At 44.6% G+C, this 27,100-nt stretch overlaps 2 protein-coding genes across 9 annotated transcripts in view; one reads left to right on the top strand and one right to left on the bottom strand.

The window, feature by feature from the left end:
- KIF24 (kinesin family member 24) overlaps window positions 1-18,818 on the top strand; it is a 34,776-nt gene extending 15,958 nt beyond the window's left edge. For all 3 annotated transcript variants that reach the window (XM_066988885.1, XM_048048530.2, XM_013195540.3), the window contains 8 exons: window positions 800-887; window positions 2,808-2,929; window positions 4,580-4,685; window positions 7,326-7,397; window positions 8,324-8,433; window positions 9,311-11,734; window positions 13,428-13,521; window positions 15,800-18,818. In XM_066988885.1, coding sequence (XP_066844986.1) covers window positions 800-887; window positions 2,808-2,929; window positions 4,580-4,685; window positions 7,326-7,397; window positions 8,324-8,433; window positions 9,311-11,734; window positions 13,428-13,521; window positions 15,800-15,940 — 3,157 coding nt within the window. In that variant the 3' untranslated portion in view covers window positions 15,941-18,818. The remainder of the gene's footprint in view (window positions 1-799; window positions 888-2,807; window positions 2,930-4,579; window positions 4,686-7,325; window positions 7,398-8,323; window positions 8,434-9,310; window positions 11,735-13,427; window positions 13,522-15,799) is intronic.
- A 433-nt stretch (window positions 18,819-19,251) lies between these two features.
- UBAP1 (ubiquitin associated protein 1) overlaps window positions 19,252-27,100 on the bottom strand; it is a 33,202-nt gene continuing 25,353 nt past the window's right edge. For 5 of the 6 annotated variants that reach the window (XM_066988888.1, XM_066988889.1, XM_048048532.2 and 2 more), the window contains 4 exons: window positions 25,318-25,353; window positions 24,650-24,847; window positions 23,190-23,291; window positions 19,252-21,434 (listed from right to left, as the gene is read on the bottom strand). In XM_066988888.1, the coding sequence (XP_066844989.1) occupies window positions 21,294-21,434; window positions 23,190-23,291; window positions 24,650-24,847; window positions 25,318-25,353 (477 nt within the window). In that variant the 3' untranslated portion in view covers window positions 19,252-21,293. The remainder of the gene's footprint in view (window positions 21,435-23,189; window positions 23,292-24,649; window positions 24,848-25,317; window positions 25,354-27,100) is intronic. The other variant, XM_066988891.1, reaches the window with a different exon arrangement.

Raw genomic sequence — 27,100 nt, 5'->3', positions numbered from 1 at the left:
AGTACATGCTCGGTGTAAAAAAAAGCACTGTGGGCTGAAAACTCTAAATACAACAACAGTCAGTTAAGACTTTTGCAGTGAAATCTTTTCAGAGTGGTCTTGAAGGAACATTCCCTGTCATCTGGAGGCCTTTAGCATCCTTCAAAGCAGTATCGTGAGAGCACACTGGCAGGCTCAAGAGGGAGGCTTTCTGCCTCAGGGTGTGAGCATCTATTCAAGTTCTCAAAATTTTTGCACAAGATTTTAAAGCAGCTCCACAGAGTCAGAGTAAGCTAGCTATACTACATGTCATTGAAAGAGGAGATTAAGCTTCCTTCCCTGAGCCTCGTGCCTGTATCCTTCCAGTATACTGTACCACTTCTGTGTGATTCACAGCAGAGTTGCTCTGGACTCAGACTCTACAGCTATGGGAGCTGCTTCAAATTCCTGTGCAAGAATCTTGGAAACTTGAACAGAGCATGACTTGTACAGTCTGAACTTCCTACAGAAGGTCTGAGTTGCAGTTCAATGAGATACAGGAATTCTAAAACGTAGACGTGGTAATTTACTTCTCTGCTTGATTATATTCCTGAACTGGCAGAAATGCAGTGCTTGTGTCTGTTTAACAGTGAAGTTTCAGTGGTGCATACTGAAAATGAAATAGCTCTTTAGGTCTGAAATTAAATGAATGATTGTGATACTTCTCCTCTAATCAGTAGTCTTGATTGTTTTTTTATACAACGTCATAGTACTGGAGTGTATTTTCATTGCTGCTATTTGGGAGTTCAGAAATCTCATTTCTGTGATATTTCATTTTCAGACTTTTTGCAAGAGAAGATAGCAAACATGTTGTTCAAATAGTTGGACTCCGGGAGGTCCAGGTGGACTCTGTAGACCTACTGTTGGAGGTAACCTCCGTATTTGTCATTATTTTGTCTTCTACAGCCTGATTAATGGATTTGTGAGATAAGTCATTTGCAGAGAGAATTGTTAATTGTTGTGTCATACATGTGGATGCTTCTTTTTAAGGTTCTGAAGTTAGTAACCTCAAGCAGAACACGGAGGAGCACTGTTAATATTTCCTTAATAAGTAAGCATGGTGGGTCAGCGTGACTTGTGTTAGAGACACACAAGCTGTTGATCTGCAGCTGTTGCTTCTGCTGCCACTCCTTATGGAAAGATCTTTGCCAAGAAACAGACTGCTGTCACTATTCCAGAAATTAAATAGCATTCCAGCAAGGGATGCAGTAAGGTGGATCTGTGTATTTCTCCCAGTGTGACTTCTTTAGCTTCTGTGAACATTTCTATATAAAAGATACACAGGAGTGGGACAAAAGATATAAATTTGAAAAGTAATAGAACTAAAAATCAGAAAATACTTAAGAAATATTGAGCTGAACGAGGATTTAGACAATGCTTAGAAAATGGTGGGTAATAGCAGCCATGTAAAATTAGGATGTTTAAACAGTAGCTGACATTCAGTGCAAGCAAAGCTTTGGATTTTCTTCCTTGCCTGGCTGAGCCCAGCAAGAGTACTGGGAAATTTTCTGCACTGTCCTGCAGCAAGCAATCCAGTTAAATCTGTCTTCTGTTTAGCTTAACTTTGAATAGCTTAATTCCTTTCTCAGTAAGGAACTGTAAATTACAAGCGCCTGATAGTGTAATTGACTCATTAAAATTGGCACGGTGTTCTCACTTATATTCCATTTAACTTTGTTCTTTATCCTCATTAACTCCAAGCTTCAGGACATGCTGGCAATGCTTCTGTAAATTAGAGAGTAAATCTGCTATGAGGTTGATTAACACATTCCTCTGTATTATCACATCGCACACAGAGAAGAGCTATTAAATGACTTTATTCTCACAGGTATCTCATCAAAAAACTGATTTTATATTGTCCATAGGCCCTTTTGAACACAGAAATGTCACTAGCTTGACTCAGAGCTTCTGAATTGTCTGCAACAGATATATGGGAAGAGTCTTGAATACATCCCTAGTTATTAAATATTCATTGATGTTGGCCTTGGTTCAGAAATTAGCTGCATTTAGCACTAACGTAATGCTTGGGAGCTGCAGCAGTTGGTTAGGTTACTGTTTGAGAACTGGCCACTGAAAGGCATGAATAATGCACATCTGTCAACTGAGAATGTATTGATTTTGGTAGATAATATTTAAATTTGTTCTTAAAACTAGAAGCAAAATTAATTACTTCGTTTTATGAATGTCCTGGTGCAGCTGGTGCTAGACTTCTAGCAACAGTCCTTAAAAGTTTGCAAAAGTGAATTATCCAGAGTTAGAACTTGAAGGAGCCTTTTGCTCTTTTGCTCTTGATCTTTTAACTTCGTTCCTTGCTCCTGTAGTATAATTTATTTTAGTTATTGAGATTGAGAAAGGTTTTGGTGTTTTGTGTATAATTTTCTGAATAGCAGTACCCATCTATTAAATGAGAAAGTGAGGGGGGGGAACTTGCCAATCCCACAAATCTCTTAGATTATCTCTGCAATCTTTTTCTTTTCTTCCATACATTTGTTTTTGATATTATAGTCTAGATATTTTGCAAATCAGAGTGAGCGTGCAATGCAACAATTTCTTATCTGCATTATTCTTTCTAAGTTCCATAGTATCACTGCAAACAAATCCATACCCAAAGTTCTGACAGAAACATTGGAAGGGATCCAGTCTTACTTAACATCTCCCTTGCACCAAAATTTCAAGGCTGTAATGAAGCATTGCTCCTAGTATAACTTCATTTTATGAGGGGAAAATCTCTTTCTGAGAAACTGTTTTTATTTACCTCTTGCTTGGATTTTGTCCCCCGTATTTTGCAGGTGATTTTGAAGGGGGGGAAAGAACGTAGCACAGGAGCTACTGGAGTCAACTCGGATTCCTCTCGATCTCATGCTATCATCCAAATCCAAATTAAAGACACAGCCAACAGGACATTTGGAAGGTAAGACTAGAACTGGGACTGCTCAGGACTGATGAGGAGATCAACCTCAGGGACATCAGGGAGGCAGACTAAGAGGAGGTATTGAGTTTGTGGGCATCTGTGAGTTAAATCAGGAGATAGAATTCAAAGGAAATATATGAAGTTTCATAGTCCTTTCTCTGCTCGAAGGGGTTGTGCTTAACTCACAGCTGTGAGAGGATTGTCAAACTTGCTTGTAAAAATTTCCAGTGAAGAAATTCGTCAATCAAATCCAGCCCTTCATCTTCAGCGTTAAAATCCTTTTCCTGTCTGGGGCGTTAATCTGCCCAAAGGTAGATGTCTGCAATGGAGACATCCACGTATGAGGTCATCAGCTTTGAACTCGGTGAAAGGAAAGTAATTTCTGGGATCCAGTTCATCCCTTTCTGCAAAGTCGCCAAAAACAGAGGCAAATCCATCTGCCATAAAAGCACTTCTCTCCTGTAATTGACTACAAAGGGAGCCTGGGGTGACTAGCCCAGGTGGAGATGGTTCCATTACAGATGTCTACCTTTGGTCAGAGGAATACTAGTACCTCATCTAACCCTCTGTTAATGTGAGAATGTGACTCTGATGCCATCTGCACCAGACAAAAAGAGCAGCTTACTTCCTTTTGTAGCGGCTATTAAGACTGCAATTGTGTCTCTTCTCAGTCATCATTTTTCCAGACTAAATAACCCCAAGAAATAGGTCTGAGGATAGAGACCTAGAGAAATAGGTCTAGGTATCGATGCTGAGTGTCAAAAAATATGTTGACACACCCCTCCAGCAACTACAATGCAGTCTTGCTTCCCAGGATCTTATTTTAAATACAAGGCAAAATGGAAGAGCCACAAATAGTGAAGAGAGGAAAAGGCAGAACAGGCAGTTTAGAAATAGAAGCGTATGTGGTTATGTAGGTGTGGCATGTGTGGATTTTTTTTTGTTGTTGTACTGAAAATGAGGTGGAACTGGAGTGGGGAAGGGATCTCAAAATATGTCTGTAAGAGAAGTCAGAGCTCTTCCAGAAAAGGGAGGACAAAAATGAAGATACGGTGCAACAGTCAGTTCAGTAGCTGGCACCCAGAGCTAGTGAATGTGAGAAGGATTAATGGAGTTTTGGGGAAGAAAGGGAAAAGGAGCACGGAAAGCTGCATTTGCTACACCAGCAATCTCTGTTTTTATTGCCCTGAATTCCCATTTGACATGGCAGTTGTCTGTTTTCCTCGGGGAAAAAAAATCAATAAATTTACATTTTTTTTAAACTGTAGTAGTTTTAAACTTTAAACTTCTTGGGAAGCTACAAACAGAGTGATTATCCAGAATAATGAATGTGTTACACTTTAAAGACCTTATCTATTAAACTGTCAAGCACATTCATCACATGCAATTTTACTTTCTGTTATGATTGTGCTAGTGCCAGAATTCTCTGACACTGTCCTGCTGCTATGCTTGTTTTGATGCTTCAGATACTTCCAGTGGGTGTTTCTCTTTGTTCAAAGGTAGTTATTGCTAATCATTCTTCTGATTTCAAGTGTTGCTTCTCTGTGGTTTAAAAAAAGAAAAAAAGAAAAAAAAAAGGAAAAGGAAATAGGAAAAAAAAAAGAAGCCCCTAAGATAAATGCAACTTTGTGTTTTGTTTTTTTTTTCTAGGATATCATTCATTGACTTGGCTGGCAGTGAAAGGGCAGCTGATGCCAGAGACTCAGATCGACAAACAAAAATGGAAGGAGCAGAAATAAACCAAAGTCTTTTAGCAGTAAGCTACTAGCATGTCTGGAGGAGGTTTTGTAATTAATTGATTTTTGGATAAAAATGAACCATAGAATAATATGTATATGGATTTAATGGAGGGCAAAAAATATCCAGAGCGCTAAGTTTTTCCAGTTTAATTTGTCTCATGCCTGAAAGACAATTTAAGAGGGGAAAGATTTTGTGATGAAAATAAAGTCTTTTTGACTGATTCTTACAGCCAGTTGGGTAAACACAGTGTAGAAAATGTTACTTATAGTATGCCAAGTGTCTCATATTTTATGTAGAAAGTTTGTCCCTTTTCCTTCCAGAGAATATTGGCTTGGGATTGCCATATATGTTTCATAAAAGCACATCTGTTCCTTTTGCTTATTTCGCCACTTGAACTCAGACTTCTCTGTCAAATCAGGAGCAAAGGGCTTAAATACTCAAGAGCCCAGGAACTAGCATGCACATGTGGGAGAAAAAGGAACAGGAAGAAATGCATTCTTAACGCAACCCATCTTTTCTTATAAATATACACAGTTATGTTAAGAGGGACAAGGAGCAGAAAAATGCTATTTAATATACCACAGAAGCACCTCTAAGTATAAATTGTGCATAAGACTTTGCAGCTCCTTTAATTCAAAAGAACAAAGCTCACTGATGACTGAGGGCTTCTTAAGTGAGATGAAGGTGATTTGCAATCAGTGAGTATGAGTCAGCAGTGCAGAAGTTGCTGTACACAACCATACCTTGTAGACGCTCTTAGCACGCAGTAAATAGGTGGCTCGCTCTGTTTTGAGGATGGAGGAAAGCTTTTCTTGCACAAAGACCATCCTGCTGTGGAATATTGTTAGCACTCAAACTGGGAGATAGCTTGTAAAGTGAATGTGTTTGCATACTTCGTGCTTTTTTTTTTGCTGATGAGTAACAGTTGTGGGGAATCAGGACCTGAACAAAAATTATTCCTGAGGACTGAGGTTTAATGTGGGTTTGTGAGACTGTTTTAAAAGGAACTTTAAAATCAGTGTGTACACTTTTGCAGAGTAAGTACCTAGGCAATCTAGAAGTAGTGACTGCATTAACTACAAAAGGCATCATTGGGTAAATCTGCAGCCTGTGAAACCTAGCTCTGTCTTTCATGATCGTAGTGTTCTCTTCTAGCCTTAAAATACATAAAGTTTGTATTTTGCTACTAGTTTAAATATTTGTGGTGATTTCAGGTAGAAGATACTCAGATACTGCAATTATGAGAAGCAGGATTAAACATTAGAATAGTTTGATCTTGCTAGAGGTGTGATTTTTAATAAAATTTGTAAAAGAAAGAAATAGATGTAATTTCAAGTGGGTGTTGTTCCTTTAAATGTAGGAAGGCTGCTTCATGGTAGTATCAGTATCACCATGACAATATTGTCATCTCCTTATTTTTCCCATGATAAATCTTGTAAATGACTTGTCTTGTGGCTATACAGTCCACTTCTGCTGGTATTAGAGAGCATCTAGGTTTGATATGCAGTGTGATGTTACTCTGCTTATTCCAGTGGAAACAGGGTAAAAAAAGCGTAAACCTCTGTTTGAAAATGACATCTTTTTCCAAGGCTGGTAATAAAATGAGATATTTCTTCGGGAATACCAGCTACCTCTGTTGATGACTGCTAACAAGAACATCTGATGTGTTTTGTGACAGGCATGGGTGTAGCTAGCTGCACATGTTCTGCTAGTTTTAATTGAAGTTCTGTGTATATTTCTTAATTATTAGCCTCTCAAAGGCCACGTTGAAGTGTTTATATAGACAGGCTGCATCTGTACTGCCTTCTGAGCACGGCCTTAAACTGGGCTTGAACCCATCTCCGCCCACAGCTAACTGGTGCTGGTTCATGTTCTTCCTGCTGGTGGGGTGTGGGGCTTTGCACCGGTGTGAGGAGGAAAGAGATCATCTGCCTTCTGACAGAGCGCAGTGTACCCGCACTCGCAGTGTACACGGGTGGAACATCTAGACTGCAGATTAGAATCAGTATGGGGAGGAATATGCCTTTGTTTAGCTCATATGAAAAAGCTCTGGTATGAAATATTCGATATTGTCAGTGGCATAAGAAATTTGCACTGCTGTTGTCCGAACAGCAGTGCTTTGTTACTTTTCAGAAGGGAGAGAATTTCTTTTAGAAGAAAGGAATTTATGAGAGATAAAGCTCAGAAAGCTGTGTTCCTAGGATGTTACAGGTCTATGAATCCAGTGTACACCTGCCATGCAAGCTGCAGCCTAGTCTGGTGTACACCCAATCTGACTAAAAACGAGTTAGTTATGGTGAGGGCAGCAGTAGGCCCACAGTAGCGTGGAGCTCTGTGTGTGCTGAACATTCGTGTATTTACACAGACTTTTAGACATTTTTTATATAGCCCACTGAACCTGCAGGCTGGTTTAGGGATGCTCTGTGCTGCAGTTTTGCTCTCTGAACGCAGCTAAACTGCTGCCAATGCCTGAACTAGCTGAAGCTGGCCATTCATTGCTGTGGCAACAACAAATTCCACTTGTGAGGGACACCGTAGGAATTAAAGTGCATGAGGGAAATAGTAAATTCATAGGTAAGATTTGATGCAATTCAGTTCAGTGTTACTGTCAGTGTGTCACTGAAATATTTTTCCCTTTTTTTCTTTTCTTTTATAGCTAAAGGAATGCATTCGGGCCTTGGATCAGGAGCACGCGCATACACCTTTCCGGCAAAGCAAATTAACTCAGGTAAAAGGGGCAGAAAGGCAACAGTAGTAGATACTCCACTGGTGAGGACAAAATGTAAATTAAAAAAAACTCATGATTCAGTAACTGCTTTTAAATACTTGGGGGAAAAAAAAAAAAAAAGAAAAAAAAAGAGAACAATGCATAGCTCTTCCAAAAAATAATGTTAAAGATAATCACAGGGTTGAGGCCAACTGCCAGCTCACCCAGTCAGTCCTGGGAACTAGCATGGTAGTTAAAAACAAGCAAAAAAACAAACAGAAATCTAGCAAAAGTGCCCTAGCTCCCAAATTCTGGGATTGAGTCTTCATTGTCCTGTGTGAATTTTTATATGAAGAACCCTATGGACTAGTCATAATCGGATATTCATGTTGTGTATAACTCCAGAAACAGACTCTTTCAGAGTTCCATCCATTTCCACCCACTCCATAACCAGTCTTGCATCTTCTGTGCAGTAACAGTCACAGGAGTTTTGATCAACGTTTCTTCGCTGCAGTTGTAACATATGTTTTGAGGAATAAAGCATATGGGCACCCTTGTGACACCTGTCTTGTTCAGAGCACTGATTAACACTCATAGTGTTTTTAAATTGTAAACAAAGAATGGCAAGATGAATTGAGACAAGAGAAATACACTTTAAAAAAAAAAAGAGGCAGTTACCATGCATCACCTACCTGGGTTGTAAAACTGTCTCTGTACCCATCGTTAATTTACAGGAAATGCAAGATAGCTTAGCCCAACTTTTCATAAGTTCTGAGGTAAAGTAAATCACTTACATAGAATCATAGAATGGTTTGGGTTGGAAGGGACCTTGATGATGACCTAATTCCAACCCCCTTCATATTTTGTGTAACATAAGAGCAAGCATGTGTTTAAGAAAATATATGAATTGCTAGGAATCTTAAACTTATTTTTCCTTCTAATCCTAGGTACTAAAGGATTCTTTCATTGGCAATTCCAAGACATGTATGATAGCCAATGTATCACCTAGCCACATAGCTACAGAGCATACCCTGAACACTTTACGATATGCTGACAGGTAGGTGATGAATCTCAATCTTGCCAAAAAAGTATGGTTTAATGTTTGTGGTTGTATTGGAAATGTTGACTTAAGTAGGAAATGCAATTTTCACAAAGCAATAAAATCCTTACCTGTTCCACTCTTACACTGGGTCCTGAAATTCTCTGGGTCTGTAAATCCTTTCTGATAACAGCTTTTAGTGGTGAAAATATCACTGTGCTCCCTTTAACTGCAGCATTGCTAACCTCATCACTCAAACACTTTGTTTGTTTTGTATTGTAGTTCTGCCTCAAACACGCTCAAGTCCTTCGCCCTCCCTCCTACACAGGAGGACATAGATTGCAGGCTGTGCAGTGCTGGGGTTAAGAGGACAAGAGATGCTTAAGGAGAAGAGGAATAAAGGAAACAATTGAGGGGACAGGGTGATGCCAGTTAAGCAGCCCTTTACAGTTGCACTGATGAGTCTGATCCAGACACAGCGTAGCGCTGTATACGTGTCACGTGAGCTAATTAGCTCCACTGCGACCACTTCCAAAAGCTCTAGTTTGTGTCTTGTGGGACTATATGATGTGCTGTGGAGAGTACTGGTTTGTCTTGAGGTAGTGCTGCACCATGCAGCATTATAAAGCATGGAAATGAAACCCACTTCCACTGAAAGAGGCTGTCTTCACTCCTTTGACCTGTTACGCGCTGTTCGAGGAAGCACTTCAAAGTACTGCCACAGGCCTTTCCAGAAGTTCAGGCATTTTGACAGAGGTGTTCTGATGCCTGCCTGGATCACGGATAATTAAAAGAGAAATCATGACATTGAATTCAGTGTTTAGTTTGTATTAGTCTGTTCTGAAGACCTGTTATTTATCTGAAAGCATGACATCTATGCCAATCTCATTTACAGGGTGAAAGAGCTGAAGAAAGGGATTAAGTGTTCTACCCCTGTCACAAACAGACGTCGAACAGCTGGAAACGTATCTCCAAAACGTGTCCAAAACTCTCCCTCCTTGCCACCTGGAGAAAAGAGCTCTCCAAAGAAAGTGAAGCTAGGTCTCCAGCACCCTTCGAGTGCTACAAAAGCAAAGGCGTGTTCTCCAGCACTCCAGCCACCCAGTGTCCCTTTTACCTCTACCCCCAGGGGAGTCAACAAAGGACATGCCTACAAAGGAAGTCCCAGCTCACTATGGTTCCACCACACTAGTCCAATTAAGGGATTCTTACGGATAGGACATCCCTTGAAGAAGAAAACCGATGATCTGTCCCCCTACTCTGAGAAGAACGCCACTGCGAAGGATTTTGTCATCAAAAACGCTGCCGCGGCAGAAACAAAAGAGAGTGGCCAAAGAGATAAGTACATGCAAGACAGACCACCTGTCCAGTGCCTAAAAGTCCAGACAGTGCAACCTGTGCAGAAACAGCTTGTTTCTAGAGATGATTTTTCCTTTGGAGATGGAAATCTGCCTTCCGACAGCAGACAGGAATGGGGAAACACCTTTGCTAAACAGTGCGTTGAAAGCTGGACAAATCTGTCTCCATTTCAGAAGGAAAGGGAGGAGCATTTACGCCTTTATCACCAGCAATTTCAGCAGCCACCTATTCTACAGCACAAACTGAACTACCAGCCTCTCGAGAGGTTTTTAACACAGTATAAGCCCCAGGAGATTGAAGTGAAGCAGGAGCTGAGCCTTACACCCACAGAAGCACAGAGCAAAGAGGGGATGCAGCTGGAAGATCTTGATGACAGTGATTTTAGTGAAGATTCTTTCTCACCTGTCTGCAGTCAAAAGAATGTGAAGAGAAGAAACACCAACAAATGCAGTAAACACTCATTTTTCCTTCATCAAAGAGAACAAGGAACTGAGGAAGAGCAAAAAGGCCAAAAGCGACAGGATTTATTTTTTAAATATGCATTACACTCACAAGAACACGAACTAGATGACAGCTGGGATTGTAGCGAGGGCAGCCCAAAGATGGAGGAATCCATTAAAAATGGAGGCTGCAGCAAAACGCCGTCAGACTGGAGCTATGACTTAGCTATGGAGTCCTCCTCAAGCAACACTGCGGAAAAACCTTGCTGCTTACAAGAAGATCCTGCTTGTAACTGGAAAAATAGCCAAGATTTCCTGGCTGATGACAAACAGTACAAATCCAAACACAGGTGTCCAGTTTACTCCAGTGAAGTCACCTTGACTCCAGAAAAGGATACTTCAAACTCATATTCTTCTCCTCTATTGAAATCGGGAACACCAGAGTGCAAAGAGATTCTTCTCCAGCATGAGGAGAAGGAAGAATCTACTCTGGATGGACAGGCTGCCCTTGCAGGAGACATTAAATGGAAAGCTAGAAAAAATGATGTTAACTGTTGTGGATCTTCCAGTTGTTCCTCAGAATTCACACCTGAGCTTGTGGCCCCTGTCCCGATACCCCTTCTTGACTATGAGGAAACAACGGATGCAGAGAACGTTTCTTCTAACCAAGAAAAGTCCCCCCGTGTGAAGCAGATGTTGGGCAGGAGCATACACAGGTCCCAGAAGAGGTTTGAGGAGGAGGCCTGGCAGTGCACCAGAAGCAGAGCTCTGACAGACAGCATGCTGGAGCTGGGCGAGCAAGCGCGTCGTGGTGGAAGACACTGCGCCCTGCAGCGCTGCCCACAGGCAGGGGACAGGTGGCTCTCTCCCAGGTGCTGTGATGTGAAACCGTGCTGCTGCCTTCTGGGCTCAGGTTCGTCAAATCCAGGAGTCGTTCCCAGCTCCCTCGATGGAAATAACCTGGCAGAAGCATCCACAGCTGAATGCACGGAATCCAGGGGAGAGAGAGAGGGTGCTTTGTTTCTCAGTAACAAAAAGTGCAAGGAGTACTCAGACGGCAGACAGTCTGACGCTGATGTTAAAGGGAATACCATTAATTCAGGGAAATCTAACTCAAATCAAGGACTGAACGTTGAGCCTTGGGAAACAAATGCTGAGATACCTGAAAAGAGCTTTTTTTCGGGTGCATCATGTTTACTCACTGTGGGAAATACGGATTATGCAGTCCAGCCCCCCTCTCAGGAAAGCAGCCTGCTGCAGCCGAAGTCAGGACTGAGAAACGAGGACCTCAGTCGTTCTGAAGAGCCAGCCAAGTCATCGTTCAGCAGTGAGGAAATGGGGTTGCTTAAGAGCAAATTGATGCAGACTATTTTTACACAAGAGGCTTTTGTTGCAGATTCAGGATCTGCAACCAAAGATACTAAGCCATTAGCGAATGCAAACAGTCCCTCCAACGTCAGCTCTCTGAGTGGTGTATCTGAGGTGGGAAAATGGCAGAAGGAGGCCCTAGAAAAGGCACAGTAAGTCTTGCTCTTCGCTAAAGTTTGTCATGAAGCTTAGAAAATCTAATCATACTTGGTAGATCTGCCCTTATTTGTGTGTCATGCCCATATGCGCTTTAAAAACTGATGGGAATTCAATCTATGAAATAATTATTTAATAAGATAAATGGTGATATATACTCATCATCTTGTATAAATATATGATTGCCTGTTATTTAGTGATATTTTAAAATCTCACAGGAAGCCAATTATTCTATTAGAGTTTCCTAAGATGATGTTACAGGAATGAATATTATATCATAAGCTGAAATTCTCAGTAACTAATTGGTTCCTGTAAGCTGTAAAGTACCTAAAATATATCAGACCCTCTCATCAAAAAGCAGGTGATAGCTGTTGCATCCCTGCAGAAAGAAGAACAGCTAGGGCAGCTAGTCAGGCACTGAAGATCTGGATGTAGAGCTGCCTCTGTCAGCTCCTGAGGACTGGACTGCATTCACATGTCAGAAAATACAATGTTGGCCAGAGAAACTTACAGAGAGGAACAGGAGCACTACCTTCCCACTGTGCCTCTTTTTCACCAAAATGACTTACAACCTCATGGTCTTACCAGACATCTTTTGCTGCTCCATTTCTCTGTGGTAAAAAGCAGCACCAAGATGCACTCCTCAGTCAGCAAGGCCTTCCCAGAACCAGTGCAGTCCACTGCTCTTCAGGGAACACTGGTGTGCACTTCATAGAATCCCAGGATGGTTTGGGTTGGAAGGGACCTTAAAGACCATCTCCTTCCACCCCCTGCCATGGGCAGGGACCCCTCCCACCAGCCCAGGCTGCCCAAAGCCCCATCCAGCCTGGCCTTGGGCACTGCCAGGGATGGGGCAGCCACAGCTGCTCTGGGCAGCCTGGGCCAGGGCCTCGCCACCCTCTGAGGGAAGAATTTCCTCCTAATCGAATCTAAATCTCCCCTCTCTTAGTTTCAAGCCATTCCCCCTTGTCCTGTCACTGCACCCCCTGACACAGGGTCCCTCCCAGCTCTCCTGCAGCCCCCTTTAGGCTGCTTTAAGATTACCCCGGAGCCTTCTCTCCTCCAGGCTGAACACCCCCAGCCCCTCAGCCTGTCCCCACAGCAGAGGTGCTCCAGCCCTCTGAGCATCCTCAGGGCCATCTTTAGTTTTGCTCTAACAGCTCCGTGTCCTTATCCTGGGAGCCCCAGAGCTGAACACAGTGCCTCAGGTGGGGTCTCATGAGAATCAAAGGATCGCTGAGGTTGGGAAAGACATCTAAGGTCATCTAGTCCAACCTTTAAGCTTGTATTAACGTTCGCCAGTAATCCAAGTTCTGAACGTGCACGTTTCTTCAAGACCTCCAGGGGTGGTGACTCAACCATGTCCCTGGGCAGCCTATTCCAATGCCACCCAACCCTTTCAGTAAAGAATTTTCTTCTCATCTCCAGCCTAACCCTGCCCGCCCCCACCCCCCCCACCCCCCCGGTGCAACTTGAGGCCATTTCCCCTCATCTTAGTACTTGGAGAGCAGAGTAAAGGGGAGAATCACCTCACTTACTTCCTGAACGCCAAGGACCACAGGCTTACTCTGGGTTTTAAGCAAGGCTTACTCTGGGTTTTCCTCCTTCTTAAAAGCTAATTGGAGCTTGATAGCAATTAAAGGTAGCGCAGCAGGCTGTGTAACCAAGGATATATTTTATCTTAACCAGACAGGCTATGATTCGGGCCCATCGGCAGCAGCTGGATGAAATGGCATCCTTGTGCTTCAAGGAAGAGTGCTTGATAAATCAGATGTCGGCAACAGTAAGTGGTTTAGACGAAGATTTCATTGCCAGTTGAACTTGCATAAATTGATTTTAGAGATCATTAACTTGAATTAGTGAAGTGACATGCCTGGTCAGTTCCTCCACTCATTCCCTGGTGCCTTCCTGAGTCCTAGCAGAGGCCGCTTACTTCCAGTACCTGACGTGTCTTTGCCAGCCTCCACAGTGCCTGGTTCCTGGGGGAGAAGGAGGCTGATGGCTCAGCTCTGAACTGCTCGTCTCTGATAAGACAGCTTTGCCTTAGCTTGGGGTGTTGGTGCCAGACCATACCCACCCGGGCACCTCGCCAGGTGGAGTTTTTCTCCTTACAGGCTGGACCAAGTAAGTCAATACAGGAGAAGACAGCACACCTGTGAAGCATGACGCTGGGATGGCACAGCTGGTGGTGTCATGCCACAAGGCCTCTTCCTCCTGGGAGTCCCTTGCTTATCATCCTGCAGCTGTGCCTGGCCCCACTCCCTCTGGTGCTCTAACTGCTGTGACTTGTGCCCCTCACAGGCTCTTGATTTCTGTCACTCAAGTGTTCCTTGGCTTGTCTGTGTCTTGGATCACACTAGTAGAGGCTGGACCTCAAGCCTGGCACCTGCATGGCCTCACCACCAGCCAGTTCTCAGTTTCTCCTGCATCCTAATAGATGCGCGTCACAGCTGTGTGACAAGTCTTATCTCTCACCCAGCTCATCTCAGTGAGCACCTCCTGCCTTCCCTGTTCCCTCATCTTATCAATAAAGCCAAATTACATTACCGCATTACATTATCACAACCGCCTTAATTGCTGTCACAGTTCAGATTTGCAGTACAGCTACTGGGACTCTTGCCTCAGGGAATTCAGACTGGAGCCACCCCGTGGTTTATCTGCTGTGATTCCCAGCTGCACGCGCTGTATTGCCAGATAACGCACAAGTTCACAAAGCAGTATAAGAGTCATAAGATGCATTAGTTTTGTGGCAGAGAATGCTATGATAAGAAGCAACCTTTTTTTTTTTTTTAAATTCTTATTTTATTGTATCTGAGATTTTTTCTTGCTAATTGTTGGTCATACCCTTCCACTATTTGCCCCTTGTAGCAAGCAATCATTTTCTGGCCAGCAGAATTCTGACAATCATGCCAGGCCTCCCAGCAGTGGGTGAATAACTTAACGCTACTGGGTATATTTCACAGCATGACCTTTCTTTAGGCAATGCAGTTAGCTTGGACTTCCCATATCAGTTTCTCTCCTTCCACTTTCAGATGGCTGCAACTTCTCCAGCCATGAAACTGTGGCTGCGGGAGAGATTCCTGCCAAGACCAGCCACACACTGAGCCACACAGTGTTTAAAGTGCTTAAGAAACATAGGCTAGGGCAGCTGGGCTAGCCTTCATTAGTGCTGATGTCCATGCAGGACAAAGATACAATGCACGAGATAGCTGGAGTTCTGCCAAATGAACCTGTGAATGATTAATTTTAGTGTGGTAGCAGCTGCAGCCCCTAGCCCCAAGGATACTGACACCTCCCAACTTCTTAGATACTGACCTGGGAATAAATGCACCGAGTTCTGCTCTCAGCTGGAGACAGAGCAATTATTAACACAAGACCTACTTAAAAATAACTGCATCCATTTCATTTTAATCAGAATTTTGGATCACATTTTATCCAACGGTGTGGCAGGTCGCGATGGAAGGTGAGGTTCCACTTGGCCTGGGCTACACACCACTGCTGTTTCTCCTGTGCAATCTGGCAGACCTGTAGCCAGGCAGCAGTTGGACAAGCCCTGTGAGCTGATGTGAAATAATCCCTTCCCTCTCATTTCTCCATAAAATGGGCTATTATGTCGATCAGTGAGGTGCCCAGCTCACCATTTATCTTCATGACTGTTAAATGCAACACAAGAAGTGTCTGGAACACAGCTCAGTACGTTGTAAAACTGTACATCAGATCACCAGTCTCTATATCTAACCCTTAAAAAGCTAACCTGTGTAGAAAGGTGACAGCAGGAACCTTCTACATTTTTATTTTCTGAAACCAGTATAGTAGCTGTAATTTTACCAACAGAAGGAAAAAAAAAAAAAGGAGAGGACTAACTTAACCTCAGTATTTAGCGGTATTGAGCTTTGCTGCCTGTAAGGGTCAGGGCTTCAAGAAGGAAACACTGATTAAATGTACGGTAGCTTGGAAAACATGTTTTTTTTTTGTACCGCTGCAGTATATAAAATATGCTGAACGTCTCCAACCTGCTGTTCCTGTTGTTCCCTAAACTTTCCTTTTGCCTTCCTTCACAGGATTTTCAGAATTTCGTCACCAAGCTAGATGAAATCCTGGTACTGAAGTCGAAATGTATCCAAACCATGCGAGCCCAGCTTCAGCTCTATTTAGCCTCTCCTAGCGCTGACACATCCCTGCAAACACCTCCACCAGTTTAGACCTGCTGTGCTTAAACATGCACAAGAACAGTTTTGGAAACAGCCAGCTAGTGTTTCACCACACTTGGTGCTGCAGAGCGTGGGTGGGAAGGGGCTAGCTTTTGGTTTGATGGTTTGTGATGAGTGCATATTTTAGCTAACGATGGAGAGAATTCTGAGTAAATAACAGATGATTACTTGGCAACATGAGATTTGTATTTTCTTAATACCAGTAAGCCACATTCTTAAGAATAACAACTCAGCAGTGCTTAAATATCTCACCAAGCGGCAGGCAGTCCTGTCCACAGTATTCACAGCAGCTTCTCACATGTTAGAGGCACTTCTGTGCTGCTAAGAAAATGAAGGGGAAAAAATAAAAAACACAACACTTTGAAGTCAGACTCAGGTCTGAACAGAAATGTTCAAAAGCTATCCAGAAAAGTGTTTGCAAACAGAAGTGAAGAAACAGCTTAAGTACACTAAAGTAACTAGACCAAAAGTAAATTAAAATCAAGGCAGGATACGAAGTTCTGGGCTTTCAGAAGGAAGGCTACTGGAGCATTTGTTCTTTGCGTGGGACTGGGACTAACACTCCAGACCTGCTGAAAGAGATCACTGAAGTCACAAGTAACGAGTGGTTGAGTAGGAGGCTTATGTACAAGGGACTTTGTACCACAGGTTCATTTAGCGTGTTAATAAGCACATTGCTTTCGCTGGTGCCTAGAGAAAGAAGACAAAAGCTCGCCTTCTACAAGCCATGTCTGAGCTCCGCTCAGCTGCAGCGTGCTCGTGGTCTGGGTTGACAACTGATTCGTCACATCAGAAGAGTGCAGTTATAGGCAGTGGGATTTAAGAAGCTGACAGTGCCGTTACACCAAGCTGGTATTTGAGTCAAGAACTACAGAACAATGAGCTGGAACCCTGCAAAAATCTCTGCTGCTGCATGCACCACAGAATAAGGCCACTTGCTGATGCCACAAGCGACCATGAAACACACTCGGCTAAAACAACACTCTGCAAGTGCTCCCACTCCAAAATTTGGTCTGCCACAGCATATTCAGCCATCTCAGTGGTTCCTCAGTAATGGCCGTAGTAGCTCAATAGCTGTAAATGCTAAGGGTAAGGGAACGCTGCTGTCTGACCAGCTGCGAATTTCACCGCCTGCTTCTACAGCTACCCCCAGGAGCCAGGTTTGGCAGCAGCAGCGCAGTGGTCGCAGTTACACAGCTCTCTGGGTTGTGTATTTGATGCAAGGAACGTCACACAGCATAGCCCTGGGGAACAGGAGTGCAAGGGAAGGCGTGACGGTTGTAACTGAGGAAGAAAGTCCTACATCAGGGCCCTGATCTTTGAGGGGGGGTATTTAGTCCCTCTTGATCCTGACATGCAACCAGCCTCTGAGTTTAGGGACCTCAAGATGGTTCCTGTGTCCCGGCTCCAGGCGACCAGCAAGTCACAGCTGAAGCAAGGCCTCCCAGTCCCATTTTAAGAAGCCTTCCTTGGTTAGAGAAATGAGGCATTCAGGAGCAACGCTCTTCAGCCTCAGTGCCTCATCTCCTGGAGACAGGGATAGCTTTCCCGTGCATAAGGTGAGGAGAACACATGGCAGCTGATTAGTCCTCATACCTTCTGAAAGCAAAACTGGATGTGAGCACTTGCAGTAGTTCCCAAAGCCCTTGCTCAGTGAGCGCACAGAAGTGAGGCAATCACAGAGCTGCTGAGCACTTTCACAAATTAGCTTGGAGCTGAGGAAAAGGTGGGACTGCAGGATGTGTGCACAGGTCACGAGAAAGTGAGAGGTCCTGCCAGCAGCGCAGCGCTAGCTGGGTGGAAAGAGAGGGAAAACTTTCCCTCCGTGTACTTTGACATTTGGGAGGGGGGAGCGATTGTACTTTAACCCAGTAGAGGACTTATTTAAAGAGGAGCTCAGCAAAAGGACCTTCAGTCTTTCCCCATCTCTTACCCAAGCCAGTCATCCCTAAACTGGCACGACGGGAGAACCGTTCACACACCACCAGAGTGCCATGTCCTAACCTCAGTGCTTTCAGAGGAGCTGTAACAAGACAGACGAATGACCAAGAATTTCCATCAGCAGAGGAAATCTGAGTTAACCCAGCTAACAAACTGAAGCCACCCGTGCAGTTCCTGTTGGTCTGCCCTAAAAAACATGAGCAAGCCTGGCACATCTGAGCCCCAGTGCAAGTCCCCAGAGCAGGAACTACTTGCTCCCTCACAGAATGGCTAGAAACACCAAAAACCATCAATTTGAAACAAGAAGTCTTTTATAAACTGGAGCCGTCCAGGTAACCCATGAAGTTGTACCTTGTTTGATACAAGATTCTATCGTCGATCTGTTCTCAGAACAGTGTATCCCCTGCTGCACGTGAGGCTCTGCTAAAATAAAAGCAGCTCCGGCTGTGAAAATTCACCCACCCTTAGCAGTAACAGGCTACTGACAGCGTTGAACTGCTGCATGCCCAGGAGATACCAAAACTGGGCTCGCAGCATGCAACAGAAACAACCAGCGCTGTTATTGAAAGGGGTAGCATTTTTCTCTCCACTTTTAGGGTTATTACCTGCACGCTGCTTTAACTCCTGTGTGAAGGTGTGCTAACAGTGTTTGAAAGTGTCATCCCCTCCCAGGTGTTTGCACTGATGCCTGAAACAAATGGTTTTCTTTTCAACGTGAAGAATGTATGTGAATTTTGTGTTGTTGTTACAGCAGTCTTTTCAGAAGATTTTTGAGGAACTGGCCCTGTACAATCAAATAAATACAGAAGTAAAGTGGATTCATTTTTGTATGCAAGTGCAACAAAGACTATTAACGTTCATGGCAGAAGCTTGATGTTTTATTTGAATAGTTTACGTTATTTAAAATAAAATTCAATTTACTACAGAACTGTGGTGAAATCTCTTCTAAAATAAATGTGATGAAAACAACTAAATGTTTGATTGTAAAAGATCAGCTAGGGTTGGGAATCTGCACAAGATGCCCCTGGCCTGTTGTTCCACATTTCAGCAGCTCGCCCTCCAGCTCCCAGGTGCACACAGGGCCTGGCAGAGCCCAGCAGGCAGCAGTTTGGGCTTTGCCTCTACACCCCTCATCCTGACACCCAGATCTCAGCATTGAGCAGCAGCCAGCACAGAGGCAGAACAGCCTCTGACAAAGCTAAGGCAGCTGAGTGCCACCTACCAGGTACCTACGTCAGGCTGCTGATTTGAGAACCTAAGGGAAAGCAAAGGTCTCAGGACTGACCAGGAACATTTGTCTTCTCACCACCCAGAAGGAGAGGAGAACCCCAGCCTCATCCCCAAACAAAAATTAACACACATTAACCAAAGAGATGATTTTATTCAGAGGTTTGGTCTAAGTAGTTTTGCTTTTTCGCCGGCAAGACTCCTTGCCTGTTCAGGACTGCCGAGTACCGGACAGGAACGTGTTTGGGTATTAACTCTGAGAAACCAGAGACAAGCAACACAACTAAACGCGCACAGCAGTAACAGTAAAGCAGGTTTATTGTAGTTTTCCAGCTTTTCTGACTGATCAGAACTCCATTTCCTTGTTTCAAACTGTCACATTTCTCACCGGGGAAGGAAAGCTGGGCACCTGATTAACCTGAGCCCCCAGAGGCAGCCCAAACTTGATATTAATTGCTGACCATCCGCTGGTGAATGTCCTTGGACAAGTTTTTCTCAGCCCCAGCACTAGAAGCTGGTGAAGCTCGGTGCTACAGGATACAACACAAAGAAGTCTGCCCTGGTCCCGCTCATCATTCTTCTCCAGATCTCTTCGACACTTACAGGTGCATCTCTCCTCAACATCATTTTGTTTTAAATAAAGGTATGTAATTAACATTGTCGTCCTCCTCACAGAATTCCCGGAGTTAACAGCGGCCCCAGAGGTGATGCTTTGGCTGTACGAAGTTAATAGCGTAACGGAGACTGATGCCATCTCCTTCAGGGTCCTGATGAACTACAAAACCTCCTACTGAAAATCTGACCCAAGGCAAGGAGCCGAGCTGTTTTCCCCTCCCAAAGTCCGATGCTCCCAGCTCCATGCTCTAACATGAGTTTGGATCCCTAGGCTTGGTTTTTTTGTAATAATAAAAAAAAAACACAGCAAAAAAAGCAACACCTTCCAGCACTGCAGCCACCTGCCTGGAGACCTCGGGTAGCTCTGCCCAACGCAGACCATGTTCGTGCATGCCCACAGGAGTGGGCAGCACCTGGGCTTGCAGGATCCAGCAAGTTCTTCATCTGCTGAAGCCAAAGAGCATGAGAGATGGGAACCATGACACTGGGAGTTACATTTGAGGGTTTTATTAGTTGTTCTTCTGCAGAATCAAAATATTTAGCAAATTACTTTAAAGATTCCTCAAGACTGATGATATTTTATGTATTTAGAACTTGAACAATGTACAACGTAATACTTGGTACTATCAAAAACAACCCAAAACCTGATTTCTAGTACTAGATGTTATTATGTAATTCTACAGCAGTGTGGAAAATGGAACTAATGCAGTGAGTATATTTGTTTTAAAGAAGGTGCTTGAAAGAAACCTCCTGCATCACACTGAGTATTATTTAAAACAAAAGATAGTTGATTTCCTAGCAGAACATTTTCTTAAATATCCTATAAGCCTGGGGGATTACGAATACTGAGCCCCAGCTCTGTGCCTTCGGGTTCAAGAACCAACAGAAGTTGCAGGTCCAGGTCGAGTTCACAGCTTACCTGCTCCAAGCAAACTTACACACCGCTCAGCATTGGACGCTCGTGTCTGGCAGAAGTGTTGGATGCATGGGTTAAAAGAACACAAGAGGAACAGCTTCTCTTTATGCATAGCGACAGTTTCTGAACCAGTGTTTTTACTAAGTTATAGGCTTACTTTCAACCAAGAAATAAAATTCCATTGCACTAAAGGTCAAATTTAACCAGTTAATCTGGACTGTGACACAGTCAAATAATTCAGTACAAGCAGACACCATGAAAGCAGCTTCAAAGAACCAAAGCATCCTATGTTTCAGAACCAACTTCGTATTCTTCTGTCCAACTCCAGTGCAACAGTGGGGGCAACCACACCAGTCTCTGCCTATGTACAATTCCAGTAGCGGCTGGGCAGTTTAAACTCTCCGTGGCCAAGCTGGAAAAAAGGAAACTTAGGAAAGGACACTTAAAAAATTTAATTTAAGAAAGAAAGTTGGCTCCCAGTGGAAAGAGAAATGCTGGAGTGATGCACGCAGGTAGGCTTGCTCAGTCACTCTCCCATGTGTGTGAAAAGCCGGACTCCTTCCTGCCGAGAGCAAGTCACATTGGATGCAAAGGTGGCGGGGCTAGTCCTGCTCCGTGGCACGCCGAGATCCCAGGAATGTGTTTTCAGCTGGCTCCTGCACGGGCCATTAGATCTTCCAAAGCATTGTGTTGGTCATTGTTATGTAATAATAAGACCTCCTTAATGTCTTTTAGTTCAAAGCCCATTTCCTTAAACTGACTCATTAGTTGGAGAAGTTCTGTGATCTGAAAGAGACAGACGATTATTTGCAAGAGAAAAGAAAAATCGGTGCTCAGTCTTACTCAGAGCTGGGGTTTAGCACAGAGACAGTCTTCAGAGACCGGGCACCCCACGGGTACAATCCCACTCCCGTGCACAGCCCACACACGCTCGGTTTGAAGCAAATCCACTCCACCAAGAGTCATCAGGGCTCTGCATGCAGCAGCCCTTGGACCTCACTTTCAGTTCCCAGCATTTGCAGCCCTGCATCTCCCAAACCCTCTTCAGTGAACGCACCGAAGCTTAGTCTGTGGTAGTATCTCTCTCAGTAGAAATTAATCAGTCTGGCCCCATTCAGACTCCCAGAAAGGCTGATTAATATCACTTTGCTCCCACATTCAGCCGCCTCGGAAGTTTTTTCAAGTTACTTTGACTTTGGGAACAGTACAATAGCCCTCACTATCAAATGACTCTTCAGATCCAGGGCAAAACAGGGGTATGACAAAAAACCCTACTGGACATTTGTACTGGGTCTGGCTGGGATAGAGTTAACGTTCCCCGCAGTGACCCACACAGTGCTCTGCTCTGCAAGAACAGCGATGGTATCACACCAGTGTTGCGTCTGCTGCTGAGCAGTGCTGGCACAGCACCAGGACTCCCTCCAAGGCCCCCAAAGCCAGTAGGATGGGGGTGGGCAAGAGGTGGGGAGGGAACATTACATAGCTGATCCAAACCAAAGGGATATCCTATAGCACGTGATGTCATGCAGCAATAAAAGCTGGGAAAGGGGAAGGATACTTTCTTCTCCCCCTCTTCTTTTGAGGAGGGGGAGTGTGAGTGCTGTTGTGGTGGCGTTCAGCTGCCCAGCAGGGTAAATCCACCACAGCACCGCGTGCTGTGCTACCAACATCACATAAATCCTTCCAGAGCTCTGAAAAAACAGTGACAACTAGTAAATCAACTCAAACATTTACGAACCCTCTGCTGCTTACAGTGCCTCCACTCCAGAGGGGAAAAACAGGTTAGAACAGACAACCAGGAGATCAGTCATTTCCAATTTGGGGGTTAAGCCACTAGCAAGTGTTGTTTCCAAAACACTGTCACTTCCCTTATCTTCACGGTGTTGTTCCTCTGTTTGCAAGCTCACCACTAGCTGTATGTGTATGTCGGGGGGAGGGTGGGTGGACGGCACCTCCAAAGATTTCCCATTATAACTCAGCACACAACAGGCTGGCATACACTAAAGAGCACTTCTGCTGTCCTCTGCTCCTGCCTCTGTACCTTTGGTGCTGGCAAAGCAGCCACACCATAAACCAGGCCCACAAAAGCTGTATGTACCAGATTTTTTTTCCAGACAGAGCCCTAACCGAATTTGCCAGGCAGATGCATTTTTTGCACAGTGGAGAAAATTTACAGCCAGGGCAAGCTGGAAGGGTTTTGATGATAATTTGTTGCTTCTGAAGTTAACTCTCTGTGTACCGAGCACCTTGCCCAAAAGAAGGCACTGTAGTTGGAACGTTGCCATCAAACTAAGCAGGGTCTTTGAAACATAAGCTTGTTCCCATAAAACTGCATGCGAATAAGGGTAATAAAGCAAATGCAGACATCTGTTTTAACACATTCCCTTTATCACCACAAGGATGTTCTTTGGCAGCCAGTTTTGACAACAAGGCAGCATTACCGTGGAGCTAGAATTACACCAACCACTTCATAGAGGAACTGCTGCTGGAATTCCCCTTCGTGGTGCATTCTCACTATTGCAGAGCACACGGCACCCTTACCTTCTCCTCTGAACACTGATGCATTTCCAAAGCTGCTTCAACAAGAAGTGGATCAAAGCCCTTCTCACAAAGCTGTCCATGTGCAAACAGGTAATCCAAAACCTGCAGGGAACGAAATAAAGAAGTTTGCAGAGCTGCATTCACAGCACACAGCCGCACACCTCTGTATGTGCAGAGGAACTGAGCACAACTCCATCCCAGGCTTCACGAGGAACCGAGACAAAGCTCTTCCTGCTCAATCTTGAGACCCTCTTTGTGCAAGAGCTTAATCAAAAAAAAAAAAGCAAACAAGTCCTTCTGTCTTCGTGCTCTCCCATCAGCTTCATTTTTCACTACAGTCAAGCAGCCTTCCTTCTCTACCCTTCCGTTCTGAATCACTGAGGAGGCAGAAATTTAAGATTAACAGTGTTTTTCAGTCAAAGGGGTACCGTAGGTCCAGCAATCAAGCTACATCAGCTTTTACTTTCCTCTCAGCCAGAAGAGGTAATGCAATCTGAAAGCGGTCAGCTTCTTAAGATCACCTCAGCATACTGCTGAGCAAGCTGCAGATCCCAGCTCACGTGCCCAGAAACTGGTGCCACATTTCTTACTCCTCAGCTTTGAGAGGTAGGGGTGAAACTCTGACAGGTAGGAGAAAGGTAGTGCTAGGAACGAGATAGAAAGAAGCATGCAAATACTGCAGGACTTGAACCTGCCCTCCGAAGGGACATTCCTTCTGTTTGGCACTACAGCTCCTCACACAGCTTCAATGCTCTTGATTTATAGGCAGGGGGCAAGCAGAGCAGCTCTACCAGCAGCCAAATCCTACACACCACAGGAGCTACCAGGGCGCTCCTCCTGCCGAGGCAACGCTCTGCACAGCGCACAGGGAGCGTGGGGCCAGCACAGAAAGCCTGGCCACGCTCCTCTGGCTTCAAAACGTCACTTTGTTTGAAGCTGATCCAAGACCCAGAGCCACGCTTCACCCCAGCACGCTTTATGCTCTGTGACCTGGTTTTAGCGAGCATTTGAAACAACACATGGCAGGAAGCACCACAGTCAGAGCACGCAAAAAGTCGGTCACTGGTGCCTCGCGAGCCTTTCATGGCTGTAGTAAGCCCGCAGGGGCCCATCTCTCTGCAGGGAGAGGCATCAGCAGAGTAACCCCTTGTGCTCAGAACAGGGAAGGTGCTTTGCTTTTTGGTCACGCAGCACTAAAGGCGTGGATCCGTGCCAAGCTTCCCAAGGATTGTTTTGTGGCTCCTAAGAAGACTGTGCTGCCTCAAGCAGCTTAACAGAAACTTGTGCAGATGCTCTTTGGTTTGGGGAGCCTTTTCTGCCAGGTGAAAACTTCTGGGGCAGTTCTGCAACCCACTGTCAGAATAAAGTGCCCTCCTCCTCCATTTTGCAAAGCCAAGGCTGTTTCCTCAGCAGAATCAGCGCCCACTCAGAGGTTTCTCTCTTCCAGCAAAAGCTCTTACCTGGTCTATGTTCTCTCCCTTCTTCTTCATGGCTTTCAGGACGTTCTCAGGCGAGTACCCCATGTTGACGACGGTCTCTATGCACTGCCTCTCGCCGGCAGAGAGGGCCTGCTGTACGTCAGGAGCAGGGCCACCCGACCGCTTTGCGCAGCTGGTGTTGTTGGGCACTTGAGACGCTGGGAAATTTTGGTGCATTACCTACAAGGGAAAACCCAGAGGCTTAGGTGGCGGTCGTCTTTTGCATCTGTGTCCCCATTTCTGGCTACTGCAGAACTAGGACACCCTGCAAAATTAGGTAACTGGAGACTTCCAAGGCTGTGCTGGGGAAGCTGCTCACTGCTAGGATGAAACCAAGCACTTCATGCAGTCTGACGCCCACCACACCCTTTTTACCCTCAACAAAACATTTGATTACACAGATTTTTTGCCATATACTCCCTCTTACTGGCAGGACTGAAACCTTCTCACACCCAACCTTTCCAACAGTAAAGGTCCTTATGACATGGGAAAACACGACCTTGGAGGAAGCAAGGGATTGCTTCCCTCACCCTGCAGTTCACTCATCCCCTAAGATTTTCTGTACTCAGAGGAATGTTACCTCTGCAAACACCCCAGCAGCTTTTTACAAACGCCACGCAGTACAAGCACACGGGAATGTGGGAACTTACCATATGCATTTCTGTTTCCTTGTTGTCTGGGTGTACCTGTTGGACAGCACAGGAATAAGGTGATGAACGTTGCACACAAGCAGAGTTTGCTACATTTGGGGGAAAAGGTTTCAGGGAAGACATCGGGGACTGTGTCTACTGTGCTGGAGAGACCTGTGGCCTGATCAGTAATCCGTGAGATGCAGAAGTTATGCAGCTGTGTGTAGTTTTAAGATAGTCATCATAAGGATTGTTTGTTCTGCTCTCAAAGCATTGCATTTCACATGCTGTATATAAACAAAACAGCACACTGGCTAAACACACGTGGTTTTCCACCAGCATCCAACATTGACCCATCCCCAGCACAGGGATAACAACACCTGTCTTTGTAAAACTTTGTGCTTTCCCTTAGTAAATTTTTTGCTGGGTTGAAAAGGAGCCAACTGCTCTTACTTCAAGAGGAATCTTAAAGTAGCCACCTCAAAGGCTTAAAGTAGCCACCTCAAAGGGCTGCTTCCCATCACTCATATCAAACTAGGACTGTTAAATTATTAAAAAAATAGCTGGCAGGAGAAAAATAAGCAATGGGGAGCAGCCCCCACTTTGGGAAGCTCCAGCCAGACAGCACAGAAGTTACCCACTTTCAGTAGCACGCCTAGTTCAGAGAGGCCTCCCCTGTCCTGCCTGTTCAGTCTCCAATACAGCCTGGCAAGGGAACCCACCTGTGTCAGGGCTGTACACCCGCTCCACTTCTGCAGAAGTGGTCTGCCAAGGGGCACAACCAACCAACAGCTCTATTTCACTTTGCCCAAGGTCTGCACATTTCAATTAATCCATTTAAAATAGAGGAAAACTTAAATAGAGTTAGAAGAAGCTGCAAGAAATCACTTTTCACCAAAACCCTCAGGATTTCTTAATACTGTTTCAGCCAGCATCAATTGCTTGAAAGCTTTCCCACTTCTTTCAGAAAGTCCTTCTCTGGGCCCCAGGAAGGACTGGGGGAGGTGAGGGGTTTTTTCTACATTGCCACTCAATTTTTCTTCTAGGACACAAAACCTGAGAAATCACATGCAGCCTGATGGACTGGTTTACCTAAGAACCTGTCCTCCTGGTGGTAACAGAGGTTGAAAGCTCCTCAAATTACACCCTTCTCCAGACTCTTTTGGCAGAGCATAAAGCACTAGAATATGGGATACAGTGAAATAGCGGGTCTAAAATCAGCTGGCTATCAAATTCCCCGAATGAATGATGTTCTGTTATTAATGCAACAGCGAGAAGAACCCAAACTGTTTCTGACACCAGGGATTCAAGTCATGGAAAAGCAGCTCCTCAATCTACGTGAGCCTGATAACCTGTGCTCATGATCAAAGGACTTCCAGTGGAGGAGGGAATCACCCAGAAGAATTGCACAAGACAGAGCTGGCCACTCAGAGGCTGTACTCCCTTAAGTCTCAAGCCTGCATTTCAGTGCCTTTCGAGAAGGCGTGCAGTGCTTTCAGCCCACGCTTGCACACTGTTCCTGCTTTTAGGGACTTTGTACACAAGCTGGGAGCTTCACCTGCAGGCTGCTGTGCTTAGCACTTCGTGTTAATGCAGCAGTACATTCGGAATGGTCCACCAGGTCCATCCATCCACCCTCCCATAACCAGGTATTTCCACAAATAGGACATACCATACAAATTCAGGTCTCTAAACAATTCTGTTTAATTTCAACTGGTTGTCTTCACTAGTCATTTATTCCTCTGCCAAAGCTGCAAAAAGCAAACCCGCGAGCTTCACGAAACACCGAGAGGAAAAAGGGAAC

This window comes from Anser cygnoides, chromosome Z, assembly GCF_040182565.1.
Source record: "Anser cygnoides isolate HZ-2024a breed goose chromosome Z, Taihu_goose_T2T_genome, whole genome shotgun sequence".
Lineage (NCBI taxonomy): Eukaryota > Metazoa > Chordata > Aves > Anseriformes > Anatidae > Anser > Anser cygnoides.
This window is presented reverse-complemented; position numbering and strand designations above follow the sequence as displayed.